General features: G+C 50.4%; 1 protein-coding gene across 1 annotated transcript in view; it reads left to right on the forward strand.

The window, feature by feature from the left end:
• LOC107117768 (ryanodine receptor 1-like) overlaps positions 1–25539 on the forward strand; it is a 114834-nt gene that overhangs the window by 86063 nt on the left and 3232 nt on the right. Inside the window, exons 41-56 of the mRNA XM_015419931.1 lie at positions 1673–1748; positions 1858–1981; positions 4265–4380; positions 7077–7144; positions 7902–8023; positions 11363–11412; positions 11670–11730; positions 12732–12970; positions 14268–14349; positions 14961–15091; positions 16953–17267; positions 17567–17807; positions 18372–18459; positions 19288–19380; positions 21000–21014; positions 23043–23213. Coding sequence (XP_015275417.1) covers positions 1673–1748; positions 1858–1981; positions 4265–4380; positions 7077–7144; positions 7902–8023; positions 11363–11412; positions 11670–11730; positions 12732–12970; positions 14268–14349; positions 14961–15091; positions 16953–17267; positions 17567–17807; positions 18372–18459; positions 19288–19380; positions 21000–21014; positions 23043–23213 — 1992 coding nt within the window. The remainder of the gene's footprint in view (positions 1–1672; positions 1749–1857; positions 1982–4264; positions 4381–7076; positions 7145–7901; positions 8024–11362; positions 11413–11669; positions 11731–12731; positions 12971–14267; positions 14350–14960; positions 15092–16952; positions 17268–17566; positions 17808–18371; positions 18460–19287; positions 19381–20999; positions 21015–23042; positions 23214–25539) is intronic.

The following is a 25539-nucleotide window of genomic DNA, read 5'->3' on the forward strand; positions in this document are numbered from 1 at the left end:
ACATCAGAAGAGCCCTGCTGGATCAGACCAATATTCCATCTAGTTCAGCCTCCTGTCTCACACAATGGCCAGCCAGTTCCTCTGGAGGTCCAACAACAGGGCAGAGAGGCCGAGGCCTTCATAAGAACATCAGAAGAGCCCTGCTGGATCGGACCAGTGAGGATCCATCTAGTCCAGCATCCTGTCTCACACAGTGGCCAACCGGTTCCTCTGGAGGGCCAAGAACAGGGCAGAGAGGCTGACGTTGCCTCCTGGCTCTGGGATTCAGAGGCTTTGTGCCTCTGAATGTAAAGATCATGTCAGATCATGGAAGTTAAGCAGGGTCAGAGGCAGGGAACGGCAAACCACCTCTGAATGTCTCTTGCCTTGAAAGCCTTACAGGTTCTCCATAAGTTGGCTGCAACTTGTAGGCACTTTACACACTCGAACACATTTCAGTCACACGTTTTGTGCAGGAGGCCATCTTTGAGAACAGGTACTTCCTATAGAGACCACGGATAAGCCTGGGTCACGTTGGGAAAAGACACTGAAGTCCTTTTTCCTCGAACACATTTCAGTCACACGTTTTGTCTCTGAGAACAGGTACTTCCTATGGAGACCACGGATAATCAGGGGTCACGTTGGAAAAAGACACATCCCATGCTGTACAAATCCCTGCTATTCCTTAGCATATAAGATCTCCCTGCTTCTTCATATGAACACATATGAAGCTGCCTTCTACTTGGTCCGTCAAGGTCAGTCTTGTCTACTCAGACTGGCAGCGGCTCTCCAGGGTCCTTGGTAGTGGTCTTCCACATCACCTACTGCCTGGTCCTTTTAACTGGAGATGCCGGGGATTGAACCTGGGACCTTCTGCATGCCAAGCAGAGGCTCTACCACTGAGCTACAGCCCCACTTCATGGCTCTCCAGGGTCTCAGGCGGAGGAATTTGACATCACCTCCTGCCTGGTCCTTTTTAGCTGGAGATGCCGGGGATTGAACCTGGGACCTTCTGCATGCCAAGCAGAGGCTCTCCCACTGAGCCGCAGCCCCACTTCATGGCTCTCCAGGGTCTCAGGCGGAGGTCTTTCACATCACCTGTTGCCTGGTCCTTTTAACTGGAGATGCCGGGGATTGAACCTGGGACCTTCTGCAGGCCAAGCAGAGGCTCTGCCACTGAGCTACAGCCCCATTTCATGGCTCTCCAGGGTTTTTCCCATCACCTCCTGCCTGGTCCCTTTTCACTGGAGATGCCGGAGATCGAACCTGGGACCTTCTGCATGCCAAGCAGAGGCTCTTCCAGTGAGCTACAGCCCCACTTCATGGCTCTCCAGGGTCTCAGGCAGAGGTCTTTTCCCATCACTTCCTGCCTGGTCCTTTTAACTGGAGATGTTGGGGATCGAACCTGGGACCTTCTGCAGGCGAAGCAGCGGCTCCGCCACTGAGCTACTTCACTGCTTACTCCCAACTCCTTCTTACTCCTTCGGCCTGCCAAGCAGACACTCTCCCTCTGAGCCACAGCGGCTGCTTCTCTCCCTCACCCGGGACAGGGAGACGTTTGGCTGTTTTTTGTTTGGAAACAGATGTTCATGCAATTCCGTAACGGACAGCTCAATGCCGGCCTTCATGACAAGCCCTTCTCAAGTTCCAGGATGCTTGTTCTGATCTCCCACCCTTTGGGGTCTCTCCACAGGCCATGGCTGAGCAGCTGGCGGAGAACTACCACAACACCTGGGGTCGCAAGAAGAAGCTGGAGCTGGAAGCCAAAGGTGACCCCCCTGCCTTTCTCTGCCGCTCTCCCTGGGGCGGTGATGTCCCCACCCCAGTCCTTACAGCAGCCTTGACCCCCTCCTCTTTTCCTCTCTGTCCTCCCCCAAGGGGGTGGCACTCACCCACTGCTGGTGCCCTACGACACGCTGACGGCCAAGGAGAAGGCCCGGGACCGAGAAAAGGCCCAGGAGTTGCTCAAATTCCTGCAGCTGAACGGTTACGCGGTGACCAGGTGAGCCCCCGAATGAGCAAAGCAGGGACGCAGAGCAACGCTCCCGCTAAGCTGTGGAGTTCTCGTGAGCAAACTATTCTGCTTTGTGAGCTGCTGGCGCGAAAGTTGTGGAGAGAGGAAGAGGAAAGCAAGAGGGTCACAGTCCCACAGTACGGTAAAGCCAAAACACAAAAAGGAAACTCTGCAAAGACGGCTGCAGTTTATATCACAAAAGTCTATATTTCCACGTAATGCCGAAAGTCCGTTTGGTTTTTTTTCAGACATACCATCAAAGAAGTCTTTGTATGTATAAATTGTTTATTGAACACTATAGGTACATTGCCTTTGCATGTAAATTTGGTGGGATTAATGGTTGTTGTATTTTTATGAAAGGTGTTGTTGATCTTTGATGAAGGCGCTACGGACTTCTTTGATTGCATGTCTGAAAAAAAACAAATGGACTTTCGGCATTACATGGAAATAGAGGGTTAGTGATATAAACTGGTTATATCAGTATATAGTTACTATATAGAGGGTTAGTTTGTGATATCAAATGCAGCAATTTTTGCACAGTTCCCTTTTTGTGTTTGACGTGAAAGTTGTGAGCAAGCAGCTTGACTACGGCATAAATCAGTTTGCCCTTGAGCCCTCCTTCCTTTTTTTAAAAACCTGTTTATTAAGAGGAAGTATAACATATCAAGAAATATAATAACTGCAAAACAGTATACAACTGTCCTGAAAATCCAAAATTACAAACCAACCAGTTAGTCATCGATACAGATTTTTACAACATACATCAACAGTCATAACAAACTAAGTTAGAACTAAATCCGATCACCTATACATAGATGCTATGTGAGCTATGAATCCCATAGAATTGAGTCAAGTTTAAAAGATAAAAAGAATCTGCTGCTCTGATTCACAAGAGGAGTCTTGACAATAAGGTGGAGGTTCAGTTAAACTCAAAAGTGTAGCCATATGTGATAACTCGTCCTAGAAGGAAGCACATTGTTTTCAGCCATGAAGTCAAGTACAGGGAACCAGGTACGTACAAATATATCATATGTTTTGCTGGAACTATTTTGTGTTGAGCCCTCCTTCCTGAGCCGAGAGAAAGATGTGTGAGCCCGAGGCTAAAAAACGGTGAGCTAGCTCACAGTAGCTCGGCTTAGAGGGAACACTGATGCAGACCCAGATGGAGACTCAGACACAAAGTGTCCTGCAGTGTGAGCAAGGAGAGGTCCGGGAGAACGGGGACCTCATGCTCCTCCTAGGCACCTACGGCCTCCGTTTCCCGGAGAAAGGCCTTTGCAAAACCTCTTCTTCCGAAAGGCAGTGTGCGTGAAATATGGGCCAGGATTAATGGGAGGACATAGGTTGGGGAGAATTACTCCTTTCGAGACGCGTGCTTATGCTACCCACAAATCGATTTTAGCACGGTTGCCCCTCAAAGAACTCCAGGAAATTGTAGTTTGGCAAAAATGCTGAGGGTTGTCCAATGAGAGACCCTTCTGTTGTGGGGAGGGGACGGAAAAGGAGATTGTAAGCCGCTCTGAGACTCCTTTGGGTAGTGAAGAGCGGGGTAATGGTTAAGAGCACAGACTCTTATCTGGGAGAACCGGGTTTGATTCCCCACTCCTCCACATGCAGCTGCTGGATGACCTTGGGCAAGCCATAGTTCTGACAAGAGCTGTCCTTGAAAAAGAGCAGTTTCTGTCAGAACTCTCTCAGCCCCACCTACCTCACAGGGTGTCTGTTGGGGGGGGGGAAGGGAAAGGAGTTTGTAAGCCACACTGAGACTCCTTTGGGTAGTGAAGGGCGGGGTATAAATCCAATCTCTTCTTCTTCTTCACGTTGGGGAACCCTGATCTAGTGTGACACAGCCAGTTTGGTGTAGTGATTAAGAGCACAGACTCTTATCTGGGAGAACCGAGTTTGATTCCCCACTCCTCCACATGCAGCTACCGGAGTGACCCTGGGTCAGTCACAAGTCCTCTCGGAGCTGTTCTCTCAGGAGCAGTCCTCGAAAGAGAGCTCTCTCAGCCCCACCTACCTCACAGGGTGTCTGTTGTGGGGAGGGGAAGGGAAAGGAGATTGTAAGCCGCTCTGAGACTCCAAGTGAAGAGCAGGGAACAAATCCAATCTCTTCTCTTCTCCTTCTTCTAACTGCCACACCACACTAGACGTCCTGCTTCTCACGTCGGCAGAACCTCGCTTCTTTAGTTGAGCGTCTCTAGTGTACTAGCCCCCGGTTCCGTGAGACTGTCCCTTAAACGTCAAACTTGGGGGTTTTTTTATTGGCAGGGGGTTGAAGGACATGGAGCTGGACACGTCGTCCATCGAGAAACGCTTTGCCTACGGCTTCCTGAAGCAGCTGCTGAAGTGGATGGACACTTCTCAGGAGTTCATCGCTCACCTGGGTAAACATCTTTGGGAGCTGCCGATCTTCCTCCTCACGGCCGCTTTTCAGGACTGATGGGTGGTACGCACGGAGCCGGAAAGCACGAGAGAGAGAGGAAGGAGAGGGGGCCGTGACCTCTAGTGCAGGATCAGCTGCCTGAGCCAGGACGCCTGAGCTCCTTCTCAGGTTTTTGTTCGAGACATTTTATACCCTGTGTTAAATAGTGGGCTCCGTGGATGAACAGACCACAAGCCTAGTGCTCAGTTCTACTTTATTAGTGATTGCAGCCAGCGCAAGACAAGACCCCAGAGCCTTAGCTCTGTTAAATACCATGCAATCGCCACACCCAAACAAACCCCACTCCAAGTGATAGGCTGTTTACATAACACGACTACTAGACTGGTTACTTTCAGGATCCTGGCAGGCTATTGTTGTTGTCCTCCAAGCTCAGCCAGTCTCTGGGGCGATTCAGTCAGGGACGATTCAGTCCCAGTGCATAACATCCTGCCTCTCCAGTTGGCTAACACAGGAGAAAAGGAAACAAAACAACAAGTAGCACACACACAAAACAGTGCATCAATACAGCAACAAAAAAAACTGTAGTGGTGAAGTGCGCGAACTCTAATCTGTGAGAACCGGGTTTGATTCCCCACTCCTCCACTCGCACTTAGCTGGATGAGCTTGGGGAAGCCGTAGTTCTGATAAGAGCTGTTCTTGAAAAAGAGCCGTTTCTGTCAAGAGCTCTCTCAGCCCCGCCTACCTCACAGGGTGTCTGTTGTGGGGAGGGGAAGGAGTTTGTAAGCCGCTCTGAGACTCCTTTGGGGAGTGAAGGGAGGGGTATAAATCCAATCTCCTCCTCCTCCTCTTCTTCCTTCTCCTCCTCCTCTTCTTCTTTCTCTTCTTCCTCTTCTTCTTCCTCCTCCTCTTCCTCCTCTCCTTTTCCCTCCTCCTCCTCTTCTTCCTCCTCCTCTTGCACCTGGCTGGATGACCTTGGGCAAGCCGTAGTTCTGATAAGAGCTGTCCTTGAAAAAGAGCAGTTTCTGTCAAGAGCTCTCTCAGCCCCACCTCCCTCACAGGGTGTCTGTTGTGGGGAGGGGAAGGAGTTTGTAAGCCGCTCTGAGACTCCAAGTGAAGGGCAGGGTATAAATCCAATCTCCTCCTCCTCCTCCTCCTCTTCTTCTTCTTCATCTCTCGGCAATAAATCTGTCCCGCATTGTGCGTTAAAACTAGCAGCATTAAGCCCTGACCTGGATGGTCCAGCCAAGCCCGATCTCGTCAGATCTTGGAAGCTAAGCAGGGCCGACCCTGGCAAGTGCTTGGAAGGGAGACCTCCAAGGAATACCAGGGCTGGGATGCGGAGACAGGCAATAACCAGCCAGCTCTCTGAAATGTTCAAGGCCCACTAGGGGTCGCCAGAAGTCAACAAAGACTTCCAGGCATACACACACACACACACACACACAAAATACTAACTAAAAAAACGGGGGGAAATATCTGGCAGCATTAAAATGGTTGTGTGAACCTTAAAAGGCAAGTGGCGAAAGCTTCAATAGGTAGGGGAGAACATCCGAATAGCAGTGAAACCATAAGACATGGGATAAAACGGAAACATTTCGCTTTGTGTCTCAGTGCTAACGGAGTAGGGAAGGAGAGGGAGCATCCCACAGAATCATAGAATGTTAGAGTTGGAAGGGACCTTGCAGGTCATCTAGTCCAACCCCCCCTGCACTCTGCGGGAGCGCAGCCGAAAGATAGCCCTACAACATACCCGAGAGATGGTTGTCCAGCCCCCGCTTGAAAACGTCCAGCGAAGGAGCCTCCACCCCCTTCCGAGGCAGACTGTTCCACTGCTCAACCACTCTCACAGTTAGGCAGTTTCTCCTGATCTTTAGCCGGTATCGACTCCAGTGTTCCCTCTAAGCTGTGGAGTCTTCTGAGCAAAAATTCTACTTTGTGAGCTACTGGCATTAAGGTTGTGAGCGAGCCATTTGGCTACTCCATAAATTAGTTTGCTCTGGAGCCATCCTTCCTGAGCGAAGACAATAATGTGTCAGCCGGAGGCTAAAAAACTGTGAGCTAGCTCACACGAACTCAGCTTAGAGGGAACACTGAATTCGACTCCCTTGTCATTTCCACCCGTTAGATCTAGTCTTCCAGTCCGGAGCAAGAGAGAATAGATCTGCTCCATCTTCTACACGACAGCCCTTCAGATATTTGAAGACTGCCATCGTGTCCCCTCTAAGCCTTCTCTTTCCCAGGCTAAACAGACCCAGCTCCTTCAGCCTTTCCTCGTAAGACTTGGATTCCAACCCTCTCACCTCTCACAGACAAGGGCCCACCACTGAGAAAGCCCTGCCTTTAGGTGGCATGCGCTTCACTTCTGCAGGCAGAGAGCTGGCTTGAGCGAAACGGCAGATCGGGTGCAAAGAGAGAGACGGTTCTTCTTTTGGCATGTGGGGAGATCTGGGGGGGGGCTAGAGGAGGTGGTGAAGGAGGCTCCTGGATTCCGTTGGTGGAGATGGCGGGGAAGGTTGGCTCTAGCGAGTCAGTTCTGGGTTCTGGTTCAAGGCCAGCCCGTTCCTGAGCGAAGGTTGAAACCTTATCGCCCCGGTCAGTGCAATAAGGAGAAGGGGAATCCGTGCATCGCTCGCGAGCGTCTGTGATTCTTTCCCCGTGCGGTGATACTCACGGGCGGGTCTTGCTTTCTGTCTCCAGAGGCTGTGGTGAGCAGCGGGCGGGTGGAGAAATCCCCCCACGAACAAGAGATCAAATTCTTCGCCAAGGTGAGTCTCCCCGAGGAGTTGACCCCCACGGCCACAAGAAGTGTGTGTTTTGAGGGCGGGGGGTTAAGGAGACAGGGTGGGAGGGACTGCCCTCTTCTCTGCTCCCAAAATACATGGACCCATGATGCTGCCATTGGTCCATCCAGGTCAGTCTTCCACTAAGCCACAACCCCACTTCATGGCTCTCCAGGGTCTCAGGCGGAGGTCTTTCCCATCACCTACAGCCTGGTCCTTTTAACTGGAGAGAGGCCGGGGATTGAACCTGGGACCTTCTGCATGCCAAGCAGACACTCTACCACTGAGCCACAGAGCCCCACTTCACAGTTCTCCGGGGTCTCAGGCAGATGTCTTTCCCATCACCTCCTGCCTGGTCCTTTTAACAGGAGATGCCGGGGATCGAACCTGGGGCCTTCTGCACGCCAAGCAGAGGCTCTGCCACTGAGCCACATCCCCACTTGGTGGCTCTCCAGGGTCTCAGGCAGAGGTCTTTCCCATCACCTCCTGCCTGGTCCTTTTAACTGGAGATGCCAGGGATCGAACCTGGGACCTCCTGCATGCCAAGCAGGCGCTCTGCCACTGAGCCGTAGCCCCTCCCAGAGCACACTGGCCATACAGTGCTTAGCGCAACGCGGGCATGATAGGAGTTACAGCAGCAACTCTGGAATGAGAACGTCTCGATCCGATTTTTGCCGGAGATCCTGCCCAGCGCTGTGGAATCACTGGTAAATGGAACCTTTACTCTTCTTTGTCTTTCTAGATCCTCTTGCCTCTGATCAACCAGTACTTCACCAATCACTGCCTTTACTTCTTGTCCACCCCTGCCAAAGTCCTGGGTAGCGGGGGCCACGCTTCCAACAAGGAGAAAGAGATGATAACCAGGTGAGGGTCGGGAGTTCAGTCCCTGCAAGGAGCTGGATACGAGTCCAGCAGCACCTCAGAGACGAACGAAGATTTTCAGGGTGTTGGCTTTCAAGACCCAAGGCCCCCCATGTCAAAACGGGCACCTAAAATGATTTCCGAGAAGCTGGTGTGTGCGTGAGTGTGCGCGCGCGCATTTAGGGCTGTTTCACGCATTACCTTCCCCAAGTAGATCGATCCAGGTGGTCGGCCGTGTTGGTCTGAAGCAGTGGAACAAATTTAGAGTTCGGTGGCACCTTTGAGACCAACAGAGGTTTATTCGAGATATGAGGTTTCGTGTGCACGCAGGCAGAGCAGGTCAAGAAAGAAGTCCTTTTCTCCTTTTTTCACAATGCAAGAACTCCTGGGCGCTACATGGGATTGCTGAGCAGTCGGGTTAGAACGGATAAAAGGAAGTCCTTCTTCACCCAAAGAGTGATGAACACGTGGAATTCGCTGCCACAGGAGCAATGTTCCCTCTAAGCTGTGGAGTCTTGTGAGCAAAAATTCTACTTTGGGAGCTGCTGGCATTAAAGTTGTGAGCGAGCGATTTGGCTGCTGCATAAATTAGTTTGCTCTGGAGCCCTCCTTCCTGAGCTAAGCTAAAAATGTGTGAGCCGGAGGCTAAAATACTGTGAGCTAGCTCACACTAACTCAGCTTAGAGGGAACACTGCACAGGAGGTGGTGGCGGCTACAAGCATGGACGGCTTCAAGAGGGGACAAACATCTGGAGCAGAGGCCCATCGGTGGCCATTAGCCACAATGTATAGATAGGAACTCTTGGTCTGGGGCAAGGGATGCTCTGTATTCTTGGTGCTGGGGGGGGGGGGCAACAGTGGGGGGGGTTTCATTAGCCACAAGGTCTAGATAGGAACTATCGGCCTCAGGCAAGGGATGCTCTGTCTTCTTGGTGCTTGGAGGGGGTGGCAACAGTGGGAGGGCTTCCAGAGTTCTGGCCCCACTGCTGGACCTCCTGATGGCACCTGGTGTTTTTGGCCACTGTGTGACACAGAGCATTGGGCTGGATGGGCTATTGGCCTGATCCAACACTGGCTTCTCTTATGTTCTTATATAGAGCAGAAGTCCATCGGTGGCTATTAGCCACAAGGTCTAGATAGGAACTCTCAGCCTGGGGAAAGTGATGCTCTGTATTCTTGGTGCTGGGGGGGGGGGCAACAGTGGGAGGGCTTCTAGTGTCCTGGCCCCACTGCTGGACCTCCTGATGGCACCTGGTGTTTTTGGCCACTGTGTGACACAGAGTGTTGGACTGGATGGGCCTTTGACCTGATTCAACATTGTTTTCTCTTATGTTCTTTTTCAAATATTGAAAAAGTGTGCCCTGCACACAAAAGCTCATACCTTGAATACAGCTTTGTTGGTCTTAAAGGTGCCACTGGACTCCAAATTTCTTCTACATTTTCCAACTGTGCTGCGAAAGAAGCCCCCAAATGTGTGAGCGACAAGCGGGAACAGACTGGCTCGCAAATGCTCGTACTCTACGCATACGCGCATTAGGCAGCTAGGAGCGGCTGTCGGTCTGGGTCCCTTTCCAAAGCAAACCTGGGTTTTCTGTTCCGTAATGCTTCACTGCGCGAGAGCCAAAAACGAAACTTTTCACAAGTTTTGAAAGGTGGCGGAATATTCTACGAGAATAGCGAGACGGATTGTGGCAGAGAATCCGATAACAGCCCGCTGGAATTCTACGAACAGTTCCTTCGCTTGCGGTCTTGCTTCTTCTGCCAACGTTGGCTGCATGTGCAACGCCTCGGGGTGGGGAGGGGGTGGGAGAGAACACCTGCAACCCCCCCCCCTTTCCCAAGCAGCCTCACTAATGGGCTTGCCAGGCTTATAGTCAGGATGGGGGATTCCTCGCTTTTGCGGGCTCTTGGCCACCGCTAGCCAGCTGGCCGGTGGGGGAAACCCTGCCCCTCAAACAGCCGTCCCCACGCGACGTCGGTAACACACCAATGTCACCTCCGGGAGTGACATCATCACGTGGGAGGGCCGATGCTCTACTTTTTGGTCAAAACTCTGTTGTACATATTAGATTCCATGTCAAAAAGTAAGTCAAATGAGGAGCAAGATCCATGTTTTATTTCAATTAACATGAAAACAATATTCAGGAAATATGCTTTCTTCTTCTCCATGTTCAGGAAATACATGATCTTTTATACATGGACTGACATCATCAAGAAAACAATATTCAAAAAACATAATTGGTTATAAAAGACCGGGGCTTTTTTGGTAGAAAAAGCCAGCAGGAACTCATTAGCATAATAGGCCACACCCAACAGCAGAAACTCATTAGCATATTAGGCCACACTCCCAACAGCACAGTTCATGGCCATATTAGGCCACACCTCCATGTTACTTGAAGTGTGTCCATCCAGCCACACCCACCTTTTGCCTCTTATTCTGTTCACCTTGTTTGTTGTCAAAACCCAGGGCATTTTTTTTGTAGCAAGAACCCCTTTTCATGTTAGGCCACACACCCTTAATGTAGCCAATCGTAATACGTTTCTGCTGTTGGGTGTGGTCTATTATGCTAATGAGTTCCTGCTGAAAAAAGTAAATCAAATGAGGAGGAAGATCCATGTTTTATTTCAATTAACAGGAAAACAATTGGACCAAATAACTCATCAAAAATTGACTGTTTTCTTCTCAGCATATTCAGGAATTATGCTTTCTTCTTCTCCATATTCAGGAAATACGTGATCTTTTATACATGGACTGACATCGTCAAGAAAACAATATTCAAAAAGCATAATTGGTTATAAAAGACAATGGCAATTTGAGTAATAATCCTCTGATTGGCCAGATGTAAAGAGAGAAGTACCTACGTAAAATCTAAGTGTTTACTTAACCTAACCTAAAATGATAATGGGCAAGGAGTCTTCATATCCCAAACAAAAGTGTTTTCCCCCTGATATGAGACCAAAATCTTCTCTGACCCAGACATTGCAAGGTTTTGCCCTAAGAACTACAGAATCATGAACTTTGTACCTATTATCTTGTCTGCTAGCAATATCAGACCTACAAGAGGAAAGCCTTCTATATAACAGGCCTTTCTTACATTCTAGTAAAATATTACTTAAAAGAGAAATTCATAAAACCAGGAAAAATATGAATATGAACAATGAAGAAGGAAAAAACCCTATATATCTTTATATTCCCATTCATACTACACTCTATGGTTTGTAGCCATTTTTACCGTAGAGTTCTGCCCAAAAAAGTAGAGCGTCGGCCTCAACTTGGAGCCCTCCTCCCCCCAACGGTCTCCTTCACTCTTTCTCCTCTGCCTCTCTTTTCCCACCTTTTAGCCTTTTCTGCAAACTGGCGGCCCTGGTCAGGCACCGGGTCTCTCTCTTTGGTAAGCGGCACCCTGGCTCGGCAGTCTTCCGGGAGGGGGGGGTCGGGGGGGTCGGCCTGCCTCTCCGTTTCTTCTCCCCATCGCCGGCTCAGCGAGGTCCAGGCACCTAGCCCGCCTCCTCTCAACCCTCTTTCCTTCCCTCACGCTGCCCCCCCCACGAACCCATCTGCCGTCCCTCCTTCCCTCTGCCCGCTCGGTCTGAGCGCCTGTTCCCCAGGGCCTCTATCCCTAAAGAAGGGCCTCCTTTCTCCCTCCAGGTACGGATGCCGCCGCCGTGGTCAACTGCCTTCACATCTTGGCACGGTCGCTGGATGCCCGGTGAGTCGGTTCCTTCCACCTCTCCCAGAGAATCCGTTCCTCCCAGTCAATACTCCCTCGAAGCTGTGGAGTTCTTGTGTGCAAAAATTCTGCTTTGCAAGCTGCCGGCATGAAAGTCGTGAGCGAGCAGTTTGGCTGCTGCATCGATTCGTCTGTTCTGGAGCCCTCCTCCCTGGGCGAAAGCAAAAATGTGTGAGCCGGAGGCTAAAAAAACTGTGAGCTAGCTCACACTCACTCAGCTTAGAGGGAACACTGCTCCCAGTGTGCATCACTGCAGCCAAACGGGGAATAATTCAGACGAGAGCTTCCAGGGGGCCGCACAGACCCTGCCTCCCCAAGTTATGCTCTGTGCTGAAATGAGTATATCGGGGGTCCCCAACCTTCCTGAGTCTGGGGGCACCAATAGAATGTTGAGAGGGAGTGGAGAGTGCCACCCCAAAATGGCTGCTACCGGGTCGTTTCGTAGAAAAAGAGGTGCAGGAGCTCATTAGCATAACTCATCAGCATAGCTTATTTGCATATGCCACACCCCCTGACATCACTGGAAGTGTGTCAGAAGGCAACACCCACCGCTCAGGCTCCACTGGACTGTTTTGGATTGCCAGCTATTGGGGGAACGCACAGATCTGCCCTCACAGAGGAGGGAGAACTTGTACCTGAAGGTGGGGGGAGGGTCTGCAACTTACCTGGTTACTTCTTGATCCTTGTGGCCTGACTGAGGGCTGCTGGGAGCAGGGAGCGGGGCTTGTTGCATGTTCCTGCCCCCTGGGCTCTTTACTGCCAGAGCTCCGCTCCTGTGCGCTCCCCCAGGAAATGACCCCTGGCTGCTATAGGATAAGGGGCCAAAAGCAATACTCCACTCCCCTCTTTGCAGCTGTGGGAAACGAAATGACCCCTGGTGCTAGCCAAAGAGAGGAGTCATTTCACGATCTTGGTATCCTTCAGGGCCCTCCTTCCCCTGTCCCGACATCTGATATGAGACCCCCTTATTTCCTCGGCAGGACGGTGATGAAATCAGGCCCGGAGATTGTGAAGGCCGGCCTACGCTCCTTCTTTGAGGGCGCCTCGGATGACATCGAGAAGATGGTGGAGAACCTCAAGCTGGGCAAAGTGTCACAGTCTCGCACCCAGGTCAAGGGTGTGGGCCAGAACATCACCTACACCACTGTGGCCCTCCTGCCGGTGCTCACCTCCATCTTTGAGCATATCGCCCAGCACCAGTTTGGAGATGACGTCATCTGTAAGCGAGCAAGGGGGAGAAGTGGGCACCGTTAGGCCATGAGCCATGGGCAAGGCGTGAGGCTACTTGACAGGAACTACGCAGGGAAGACCTGACTGGGCCACAGAGGATGGATTGGCCCTTGGAGGCAATAGAACTTGTTGTTTCTAGACTCTGGTTGTGGTGAGGGAGTTGGTGGAAGTATAAGATAAATCCAAGGTGGCTGATTTTCTAAGGGAACATTGTAGTAAAAAAGGATGACAGCAGAGAATTGTGGGAGGAGAAGTTGTGTAAATGGAACCCTGTCGTGAATCCAAGATGGCTGCTTTTCTGAGGGAACACTGTGGGCAAAAGACTGCAGTAGAGAATTGTAGGGAAGAGGAGATGTGTAAATGGAAGCCTGTCGTGAATCTAAGATGGCTGCTTTTCTGAGGGAACACTGTGGGCAAAAGACTGCAGTAGAGAATTGTAGGGAAGAGGAGATGTGTAAATGGAAGCCTGTCGTGAATCTAAGATGGCTGCTTTTCTGAGGGAACACTGTGGGCAAAAGACTGCAGTAGAGAATTGTAGGGAAGAGGAGATGTGTAAATGGAAGCCTGTCGTGAATCTAAGGTGGCTGCTTTTTGAGGGAACATTGCAGAGACACAATAGCCATACAGAATTGTGGGAAAGATAAGCAGTGTAAATGGAAGCCTCTCATGAATCCAAGACGGCTGTTTTTCTGAGGGAACATTGTGGGCAAAGGATTGCAGTAGAGAACTGTGGGGAAGAGGAGATGTGTAAATGGAAGCCTGTCGTGAATCTAAGATGGCTTCTTTTCTGAGAGAACACTGCAGAGACATGATTGCAGTAGAGAATTGTGGGAAGGATAAGCTGTGTAAATGGAAGCCTGTCATGAATCAAAAATGGCTGCTTTTCTGAGGGAACATTGCAGGCAAAGGATTGCAGTAGAGAATTGTGGGGAAGAGGAGATGTGTAAATGGAAGCCTTTAATAAATCCAAGATGGTTGCTTTGCTGAGGGAACATTGCAGAGACACGATTGCAGTAGAGAATTGGAAGGATAAGCTGTGTAAAATAAATCCCAAGATGGCTGCTTTTCTGAGAAAAACTGTGGGGAACGGGTCAAAGTAGAGAATTGTGTGGAGAAGAGGCTGTATAAAGGGGAGCCTGTCATGAATACAAGATGGCTGCTTTCCTGAGACAAGATGGCTCCCAAGGAAATTACTGGGTAAAGATTGCTGTATCTCTAACAGCAGAGAATTGTGGGAAAGGCAATCTACATGACGCTTGGACTGAGTCAGTCTCTCTCTTTCATAGTGGATGATGTGCAGGTCTCCTGCTACCGAACTCTATGCAGTATCTATTCCTTGGGGACAACCAAAAATCCTTATGTGGAGAGGTGAGTGAAGGGGTGTGCAAATGTGGAGCAAGAAACAAAACAAGGGCCAAGTTGTGGAGAAATGGAGCCGTGGGGGAGCACAGCCCTTCTCACCCTCTGGTTGGCGGCAGAAGTCAGTCAGACGAATTGGGGTGTAGAGAGCCAGTTTGGTGTAGTTGTTAGGAGCTCAGACACTAATCTGGAAGAACCAGGTTTGATTTCCCACTCCTCTGCATGCAGCTGCTGGTGTGACCTTGGGTCAGTTACAAGTTCTCTCAGAGCTGTTCTCTCAAGAGCAGTTCCCAGAGCTTCCTCTGCCCCATGTGCCTCACAGGGTGTCTGTTATGGGGAGAGGAAGGGAAGGAGATTATAAGCCACTCGGAAACTCCGAGTAAAGGCCGGGGTATAAATCCAACACTTCTTCTTTTAAGAGAAGTTTGTGCATCTGTCCATGCTCTAAAAATTTCCTGTGAACAGCCCTTGTGTCACTGCTTTTTTTAAAAAAGTGCATTTCAGCTCCGATGGATTAGTGGCATTCCCATCTTGGAATCGGGAAACTGGCAGTTACAGGGCAGTGTTGGCAAAGCTGATCTGTGTGAACGGTGCCACCTGACCTCCCTCACTCTCTGCAGGCAACGTCCACAACTTGGAGAATGTTTGGCTCGGCTGGCAGCAGCAATGCCCGTGGCGTTCCTGGAGCCCCACATCAATGAATACAACCCCTACTCGGTCTACACCACCAAATCACCAAGGGAGCGAGCAAGTGAGTGCCAGTGGGAGGAAAAAGAACGGGCAGATGGCCGCATCTCACAGGAAACTTCTTCAAGGGGCTGTAGCTCAGGAGGGGTGATAGCTTAGTGGGAGAGCACTTCCTCTACCTGAGTCCCTGATAATTCATTATCAGTCAAGAGTTAGACAATACTGAGGTCACTGGTCAGATTCTAGAGAATACTGCACCCAGTAGTCTGATGCTAGGGAATACTGAGCCCAGTAGTCTGACTCTACAGAATATTGAGCTCAGTGGACTGACTCTAGAGTATACTGACCTCAGTGGACTGAGTTCAAAGTATACCGGGCCCAATGGACTGAATATAGAGAATACCAAGCCCTGTGGTCTATGGAGAATACCGAGCCTAGGGGTTTGACTCTAGAGAATACCGAGCCCAGGGGTCTGACTAGAGAATACCGAGCTCAGTGGACTGACTCTAGAGATTACTGAGCTCAGTGGACTGACCCTAGAGAATACCGAGCCCAGGGGTCTGACTCTAGAAAATACCGAGCCCACTGGATTGACTCTAGAGAATACCAAGCCCAGGGGTCTGAGTAGAGAATACCGAGCTCAGTGGACTGACTCTAGAGAACACCGAGCCCAGGGGTCTGAAAAGAGAATATCGAGCCCAGTGGACTGACTCTAGAGAATACCGAGCCCAGGGGTCTGACTAGAGAATACCGAGTTTAGTACATAACTAGAGAATACCGAGCTCAGAGGACTGACTCTAGAGAATACCAAGCCCAGGGGTCTGAGTAGAGAATACCGAGCTCAGTGGACTGACTCTAGAGAATACTGAGCTCCGTGGACTGACTCTAGAGAATACTGAGCTCCGTGGACTGACTCTAGAGAATACCGAGCCCAGGGGTCTGACTCTAGAGAATACCGAGCCCAGGGGTCTGACTCTAGAGAATACCGAGCCCAGAGGTCTGACTCTAGAGAATACCGAGCTCAGTGGACTAACTCTAGAGAATACCGAGCTCAGTGGTCTGACTCTAGAGAATACTGAACCCAGGGGTCTAACTCTAGAGAATACCGAGCTCAGTGGACTAACTCTAGAGAATACCGAGTCCGGTGGTCAGAGCTTCAGTTGCTTGTTTAAGTCTGGGGACAAGGGAAGGAGTTAAAGAGGTCACATCTGGCTCATGTGAGAGTGAGTGTAGGGGGAAGGGCCAACCAGCTGGCTTTTCAGCTCCTGTGTGATTCATAATGTGACCGTTCCAGTGTGAGCGTTCGTTCTGGTTGAAGGAGAAGGAGATGATGACTCGCTTTGACATCAAGCCTAGGCAATGTTATCCCAGCTTCACATTGGTGAGTCGCAACTCCTGGTCACCTAAGCGGCTCTGTGGAGAATGGGGCTGGGGCTGTGGCTCCGTGGTAGAGCATCCACTTGGCAGGCAGGCGGTCCAATCCCCAGCATCTCCAGTTAGAAGGACCAGGTAGTAGGTGACGTGAAAGACCTCAACCTGAGCCCCCGGAGAGCTGCTGCCAGAATGTGTAGACAATACTGACTTTGATGGACCCAGGGTCTGATTCAGTATAAGGCAGTTTCATTTAGGGAAGGCTGTGACTCCATGGTAGAAGATGCAGGTTCAGTCCCCAAAATTACCTCGAGCCTCCAGAGCTGCCTTCAGATCGTTAGACTTTTTTTCTGAAATCTTGAGGACTAGAGGATTTTTAAAAAATAGAGTTGGGTATTTTCAGGAACGCTCCCTATTCTGTATTGGCTGCTGCTTGACACAACTATCGGATAGTCAGGGATGGGGAAGGGATGACCCTTTGGGATACAGGCCTGTAAGGGCCTGCCCCCTACCCCAAACTGACTACTCGGACACCCTTCTCTCTGCATCCCCAGTCTTAGGCCTGCCCAACAGTGTGGAGGAAATGTGCCCGGACATCCCAGTTCTGGACAAGCTCATGAAGGAGATCAGCGGCCTGGCTGAGTCGGGGGCCCGCTACACGGAGATGCCCCACGTTATCGAGGTCACTTTGCCCATGCTCTGCAACTACCTGCCGCGCTGGTGGGAACGGGGCTCTGAGACGAACCCGCAGGGGCCCTGGTGCACAGAAGTGACGTCTGACCAACTCAATACCTTGTTGGGCAACATCCTGAAGATCATTGTCAACAACCTGGGCATCGACGAAGCTTCCTGGATGAAGCGATTGGCAGGTAAGGAAGGGTCAGGGTAAGCGTTCCCTCTAAGCTGAGTTAGTGTGAGCCAGCTCACCGTTTTTTAGCCTCCGGCTCACACATTTTTTGTCTGAGCTCAGGAAGGATGGGGCTCCAGAGCAAGCTAATTCATGCAGAAGCCAAATTGCTGGCTCACCACTTTAATGCCAGTAGCTGACAAAGTTGAATTTTTGCTCACAAGACCTCACAGCTTAGAGGGAGCATTGGTCAGGCTCAGCATTGGAGATGGTGTACTGATGCCGTTTCTCCCCCCCTCCGCTTAACCCTTTCCCGCCCAGTCTTTGCCCAGCCCATCGTGAGCAAAGCCAAGCCAGAGCTTCTCCGTTCCCATTTCATCCCCACCATGGAGAAACTGAAAAAGCGCTCAGGGAAGGTGGTGGCCGAGGAGGAGCAGCTGCGGCTGGAGGCCAAGGGCGAGTCGGAGGATGCCGAGCTGCTGATCCGGGACGAGTTCTCGGTGCTTTGCCGAGATCTCTACGCCCTCTACCCGCTGCTGATCCGCTACGTGGACAACAACAGGTGCAGTCCAGAGGGGGGGTCTTTTTCTAGGAGAGGGTGTGTGGCAAGGGGACTTAGAAGTTTTCCTGTATCCCTTTCTCCTAACCTCGCAAATGACCCAGACCTGAAACCTACAGTAGAGGGCTTCGGGATAAGGTTCCTGCATGTGAACAAATGCTCATGAACTGTGCTGATTATCAGTACTCGGTTGGAACACCAGATGTCAAGGCTCGCATCGGCATACCCTGAGGTGGGACAGCTGCCAGGGCTCTGGACTTCTGCTGGGGCCCACTCCCGCGGACCCCCACTCGTGCACTGCCCTTGTCTGTACCCATGATCCCAACTGCCCAGTGTCATTAAGGAAGTGTGTGTTGGTAGTGCGCAGTGGTTGCACCCTTGGAGATAGCAGCAGAACTCTCAGCTGCATATACAAGCCAGTGCTATCAGGGAAACAGTGTGCAGGTGATGCGGGCCCGGTGCCCGCGGGCACCACATTGAGGATCCCTTGTCTACGCAGACCAAGTCCCGTTAGCTTTGGATGATGGAACAACTATCCACTGACGGTTCTGTGTTTTGGGTCGGCAGGGCCAAATGGTTGACGGAGCCAAACTTGGATGCTGAGGAGCTGTTCCGGATGGTCGGGGAGGTGTTCATTTACTGGTCCAAGTCACATGTGAGTGAGAGTTTTCGGCGAGAATTGTGTGGCAGAGAAGCATGCAATCGGGGAAATGGCCCCTCAAGAATTGTCATGGCATCGCTTTGGCAAAACCTTAATAAGATAATAATAGAAATAATGAACATTAACTTAAAAATAGTACCAGAAATCTACCTGTTGAATATAATTCCAAGCTGTTACGAGCAAAATTATGTGTACTTATTGACCTATAGTTTTACCTCAGCTAGAAATCAGAGAGAATACCTACAAGAGACGAATTAGCTAAAAAATTATTGGAAGTTGCGGAAATGGACAAGTTAAATACGTTACTACAAGGAAAAGATGAAAAGTTATTCCAAAAAAGATGGTCTAGAGTTTATAAATGGTTAGTAGAAAAATGTATGTAAGGACTCCAAAACCTTTGAAAACCATATATACGTGTGTGAGTGTGTATACATATACATATATGAATGTAATAACGTTAAAAAACTATAAATAAAATGAGGGGGGGAATTGTCGCGGCATCGCCAAGTGGGGTGTGAAACTTGGGTTGCGCACAGCTACCCCAGCCACACCATAACAGGTTCTGGGTCACACTTCTTGAAGTACGTGTGAAGACCACAAAACTGTCTTTGGCCACCAATGGACAATGAGTTGTCTCTTTTTGTCATGAAAAATATCTTCCAGAAACTGCCAGGAGAGACAGGCTATCTTCCTTGATGGCAGCGTCCCTTGGTGACAAGAAGGGACTGTGATCTTTTCTCTTTCCAAGAGATGCGGCGATTCTGACCTTCCTGTCAAGGAACTGCCGCTGTGCCTCATTCTCTTTTTAATTTCGTTCTGCAGAACTTCAAGCGGGAGGAGCAAAATTTCGTCGTGCAAAACGAAATCAACAACATGTCCTTCCTCACGGCTGATAGCAAGAGCAAAATGTCCAAGGTGAGATGAATGCCCGGGGGAGGGGGGACAAACTGACTGTTCGGGGAGGGGGGGGCTGGAATGGAGAACCTGTCCACCTTCTATGGGGCTGCCCCGCTTACGGACCAAATATCAACTTCCTAGGGGTAATTCGGGAGAATCTTGGAGTTGACAGCCCTTGAGCTGCTTCCTCTCTGCGGGGACGGCCAAGAATTCCTGCAGGGTAATGGTGACGGGAACAAGCTGAGAAGCGGGGGGTATCACTGTTTCAAATGTCACCACAGCTGTGAATTTACTAGGACCACTTAGGAAGGCCTTGTGTGTCTCAGGCTCACCCCCTTCCTTCAGTCCATGACTCTAACGAGGGTAATAATATAAGCATTTCTTGCAGGGTTGTTGGAAGGATTATTGAGATATTTTAAAAAATTCGTGGAGGGACAGGTCCTTCCGATCGCTGTGAGCCACGATGACTAGATGGAACCTCCACGTTCAGGGGCACCGTACTTCTAAATACCGAGGCTGGGAGTTGAGAACAGGGAGGAAGCTTTGGCACTGTGCTCCCCTTGACACCTTTCCGGGGATTTCTGATTGGCCATTGTGGGAAACAAGATGCGAGATCAGGTGGATCCTTGATCTGACCGCTCTTGCAGCAAAGGGCTTTGAGCACCGCAAGTGTGACCAGACAGCATTAATAGTACCGCTCTTTAGGCTGAGCAGAGCTTCGAGAGTATGGGGTACAGTGTTCCCTCTAAGCTGAGTGAGTGTGAGTTAGCTCACAGTTTTTTAGCCTCCGGCTCACACATTTCTTGTCTCAGCTCAGGGAGGAGGGCTCCCGAGCAAGCTAATGTATGCCATCGCCAAATCGCTCGCTCACTACTTTAATGCCAGTAGCTCACAAAGTAGAATTTTTGCTCACAAGACTCCCCACCTTAGAGGGAACATTGATGGGGTATCCCGCGTAATCCTACCACCACCCCAGCTGTGGCAGTCATCCCGCAACCAGTCGCAGAATGCCTCGAAGAGGGGCACCTTTCTCCCCACCTTCCTAACTTTTGGTACAACGGGCTTGGAAAATGAGAATGATTTGGGCCTCGTTCTTTGTTAATTGTCGGGATCTGAACCGTGCAATGTTTATCTCATAGCAGCGTTTGGAAACCGGGGGCAAGCCATGGAAGTGATAGAGAGCCCATGGAGGGAAGGGGGGGAGGATGAGGGAGTGGTGTAGAAGGGGAAAGGGTACCAAACCGCTTAACCACTGTGCTCAGGGATGCTCAGCGGTCCCCGCCTGAACGCTTTCACTCTTCTCCCAACCGAGGAGGAATAGAAGCTTGGTTATCTTCTCCTCTGGGGAGGACGGGCGGCGGCGAAGAGGGGCAGGATTCTGTGAGGGACACAGTTCCTGGGAAGAAGTCTGGGCTTCTTCTAGCCGGTGGTTTTTGCTTTGCGTCTTGACATCAATTGGCTGGTGGGGAATCAGGAAGAAGTGGGGCGGGGAGGGTTGGATATCATAGATCCGCCAAGTCCCGGGGGGCAGGCTCTTTCTTTTTTTCTCTCTCTCTGCATTTACCTCCTCACCTAACCATCTCTCTCTCCTCTTCTGTCTCGTTTCCCCTCTTCTCCCTATGCCGTTTTGTGTGTAGTCTGGAGACAGCCAGGTTAGAGACACACCAGCCGTTCCACTGCCCCCCCCTGTGGTTTTTTTTCTTTGCTGTTGTGCGGGGCACGTGGAAACAGCATGGCGCAGTACGCATCTCTGCCGCAACCCTCCCCTCCCTCTCCTTAGGAGAGCGGCGGGAACCCTTCCCGAATTTGAGGGGGAGAGGGAAGGGGGGGCGCAGCTGCATGGGCGATGGCAGGAGCGCAAGAAGCTTTCCGCAGTTCTGGCAGCAACGCATCATGCATCCGATGGGTTGGCCTCCGCGAGCCATCGAGCGCCCCCGTTGGTGGGTCTAGCCACCCATCATGCACCTGGGCGGATCACCATGTGGTAGGGTGCAGCCTCAATCCTGTGATGTCTCTGGCGTAACTTCTAGTTGTTCCCCCCCTTCCCAAGAAGGCCACTGTTGTGTGACAACTCCTCCTCTCCCAGCATGCTTTGGGAATTTCACCCCGGTCACGCTCCTCTGTTCCTGGAGCCGTTTCCTCACGGTTCTTCTGTTTTGTCCTTTTCACACTGCTGTGAGGGTCCCAAAGCCCACAGTTGTGGCATCGCTCACCACCCGTGTGTGTGTGTGGGGGGGGGAGTAGGGGCTGCCCATAACGCCACACTTGGCGGATTGTGCGTCTTTGGCTGACGAGGGCTCTGTGTGTCTTGTGTGTGGTTCTGTGTAGACGTTAGAAGGCACTTTTGCAAGGCTGAATGTAGGGGGGGCAAGGGCGAGGTGGGCATTGGTTGCCATCTTGATTTCGGTGGAATGGAGGAGGGGTGTCGTGAGAGTGCCAGTCCAATCCTTCCCTTCCTGACCCATATTGGACGCCTCCTTTCGCTCCCACAGGGCTGTCAGAATCCCAGTCCGATGGCTATCCGAGCACATAAGAATTCGGCACTAGGACCCTAGGGGAATGCAGGCCATTTTTCCAGCCCTGCCTTCAGAGAGAGCCCAAAAAGAATCTGTGTTTTCCCCTGATCTGTTTGACCTCCCTTCCCTTAGAACCCCAAGACTTAATATTTTCCTTTTGTGTCCTCCGGTTCATTCCACTCTCCCACCCGCCTTTTGCCTAGATCCCTTACAGATGTCAAATGTCTTCCCTCTTGCTGAACCCCCAGCTCTCTTCTTCGGTTCTGATCTTTCAGTCCTAGATCTCCGTCAACACCACCTGACGGGCAGCTCTCCAGATTCCCTTTCCTGCTTCACATCGCAAATACCTCTATTTCTGCTCTTCAAGCCACTGGGACATGCTGTGATCCCTACACAGAGAGATCTCCCTGAAAGGAAAAACTGTGCCTGTTACCGCCGAGACCAAAGCCATAAGGATAGTGCACAGCTGATGGTCAATCCGCCTTCTCGCGTGGCCATCGATCCACTCAGAAACCTGGCACAAGCATATTTAGCCTTTCTGTTGTGTTCACACGGTGGGAGAGTGACCAGAGACCGGTTTAAAACAGCACGTGTGACTCTGGCCTGAGTGTTTCTTTTGAACATCTTCTTGCGGACCAGGATCAGACCTGTCCCGTGGCTTCTTGATCCGTTTACACCATGGAAAGCAACAAGGGGCATATTTTTTCCTGCTTGGAGATCATGGGCTGGATCCCCAATGTCCATTCCCCTAGCGGAGGTACTTTTGCACGCGAACCTTTCTGCCGGAGGACAGCACCGCCACTAACAGAATGGATCCCCAGGATCCAAGCTTACATCTGCCTATTAGGAAACAACTTTGGTTTGGACGTTTCCAAGGTGCCTGCCGGCAAGACCCCCAATACGGGGAACCAGGGTCTGGCCGTCCCCACCGACAGTCGTCCTCTTTTCTTCTACCCAGGAAACACACCTCCCCACTCCACTCTCCCGCGGAGGAAGCCTTTAGCCTACCTCCCCCACTCCCCCCTTCACCGGATTCCTGCCTCTGAGCGGCGCTTGGCCGTTTAAGCTTTTTTGCCCGGCCGATCTCTTGGCATGCCGTGGGATAGCCAGAGCAAGACCAGCCTTCCCTGGTACTAACCTTCCTCTCCCCACTTCTTCTCCCAGTCGGGTGGCTCGGACCAGGAGCGGACCAAGAAGAAGCGACGCGGGGACCGTTACTCGGTGCAGACCTCCCTCATCGTGGCCACGCTCAAGAAGATGCTTCCCATCGGCCTGAACATGTGCTCCCCTACAGACCAGGAGCTGATCAACATGGCCAAAACACGCTATGCGCTGGTGAGAGGTGGAGAGGAGAGGGACTGGTGAAGAAAGGTAGGGTGGGCAGGGATCTCAGGGTGTCTCTCCTGATTGTCGGGCGAGAGGTGAGTTAGCTCTTTGTGTGTGTGTGTGTGTGTGTGTGTGTAAATTTTATTTTAAATTTTTAAGGGGATACAGAAAGAAAAAAGGGAATAGGGAAAAACGCACAGGAAATATAATTACCAAAGATACAATGTAAGGGCAGTTTTACAAATATTGAGGACATTCCTTGATCAGAATACGTGTGTAAATTTAAAAAGTATATAGCATACTAGCTTAACAAATGTATAATGCAATATATATATATTGCCTAGATCCCTTAACGACCTAAATATATTCCACCATTTTCGCATACTATATTATCATTTCTATCTTATCTTATCGATCTTATCTGTTATATGGTATAACCAGGGGTCGTTTCATAGAAAAAGAGGTGCAGGAGCTCATTAGCATAACTTATTTGCATATGCCACACCCCCTGACATCACCGGAAGTGTGTCAGAAGGCAACACCCACCGCTCAGGCTCCACTGGACTGTTTTGGATTGCTAGCTATCTGCCCGCGAGTGCGGTAGCGTGGTTTAACTCCCTGTCCTTGCAGAGGAGGGAGAGCTTGTACCTGAATAAAACTTGGTCTTAAAGGTGCCACTAGACTGTTTTGGAGGGGGGGGGCTCTGCAATTTACCTAGCTGCTTCTTGCTCTTTGTGGCCCGGGGCTTCTGGGAGCAGGGGGTGGGGCTTGTTGCATGTGCCCGCCCCCTGGGCTCTTTACTGCCAGGAGCTCCGCTCCTGTGCTCTCCTGCAGGAAATGACCCCTGGGTATAAATAACCTCATAGGGTATAAATAACCTCATAGAAATTAGGCGAGTTAGCTCTTAAATGAGCCTTCTGGGATTGTCTTCCTTGACAACACTAACCACAATTCTCCTTGAGGGGAATATAGTCCTATATAGCAGGGATCCCCAATGCGGTGCCCATGGACGCCGTCTGACACCTTTTCCAGTGCCCGACAAGTGTTTTTAGAAGGTGGGTGGGGCAAGGTAGGGCTTTTGCCCAGCAAGGCTTCTAATTGGCCATTGGAGATTTGATCGGCTGTGGAGATTTTTAAAAATGTTGCTTCAGCAGCAGCTGCTACCACAGCACAAGAATGTTCACTGTATGACTAAATGTAAGCTGCAGCAGCTGTTTTGGGACAGCCATGCTTGAGCCAGTATGGTCTAGTATGCTGTGAGAATCCTAAAGGTACCCAGAGGCTCAAAAAGGTTGGGGATCCCTGCTATATAGTTTCTGAGGGCAGCCATCTTGGTGTGCATTACAAGAGGTAGAATTGAGTTCAGAAGAACCTTAGAGACCAGAAAAGATTTGCAAGGTATAAGCTTTTGAGACTCAGAACTCCCTGTGTCAGATACTTGATAATCAGATAATCCCATACATAAATCAGATAATCCTGTATGTAAATCTTGTGTGGATGGACTACAGGCTCATATTATACAGGCTCATAGTACACAGGCTATGGGCTCATATTATACAGGCTCATATTACACAGGCTACGAGCTCGTATTATACAGGCTCATATTACACAGGCTACGAGCTCGTATTATACAGGCTCATATTACACAGGCTACGAGCTCGTATTATACAGGCTCATATTACACAGGCTACGAGCTCGTATTATACAGGCTCATATTACACAGGCTACGAGCTCGTATTATACAGGCTCATATTACACAGGCTACGAGCTCGTATTATACAGGCTCATATTACACAGGCTACGAGCTCGTATTATACAGGCTCATATTACACAGGCTACGGGCTCATATTATACAGGCTCATATTAAGGCTTGTATTACACGGGCTATGGGTTTATATTATACAGGCTCGTATTACACGGGCTATACAGGCTTGTATTACACGGGCTATGGGCTTATATTATACAGGCTCGTATTATACGGGCTATGGGCTTATATTATACAGGCTCGTATTACACGGGCTATGGGCGCGTGTTATACAGGCTCATATTGCACAGGCTATGGGCTCATATTATACAGGCTCATATTACACAGGCTATAGGCTTCTATTATACAGGCTTGTAGGACAGGCTACGAGCTCGTATTATACAGGCTCGTGTCACACGGGCTAAGGGCTTATATTATACAGGCTCGTATTACACGGGCTATGGGTTTATATTATACAGGCTCGTATTACACGGGCTATGGGTTTATATTATACAGGCTCATATTACACAGGCTACTGGCTCATATTATACAGACTCGTACTACACGGGCTATGGGCTCATATTATACAGG

Source organism: Gekko japonicus, unplaced genomic scaffold (genome assembly GCF_001447785.1).
Source record: "Gekko japonicus isolate JY-2015 unplaced genomic scaffold, Gekko_japonicus_V1.1 scaffold3850, whole genome shotgun sequence".
Taxonomy (NCBI): domain Eukaryota; kingdom Metazoa; phylum Chordata; class Lepidosauria; order Squamata; family Gekkonidae; genus Gekko; species Gekko japonicus.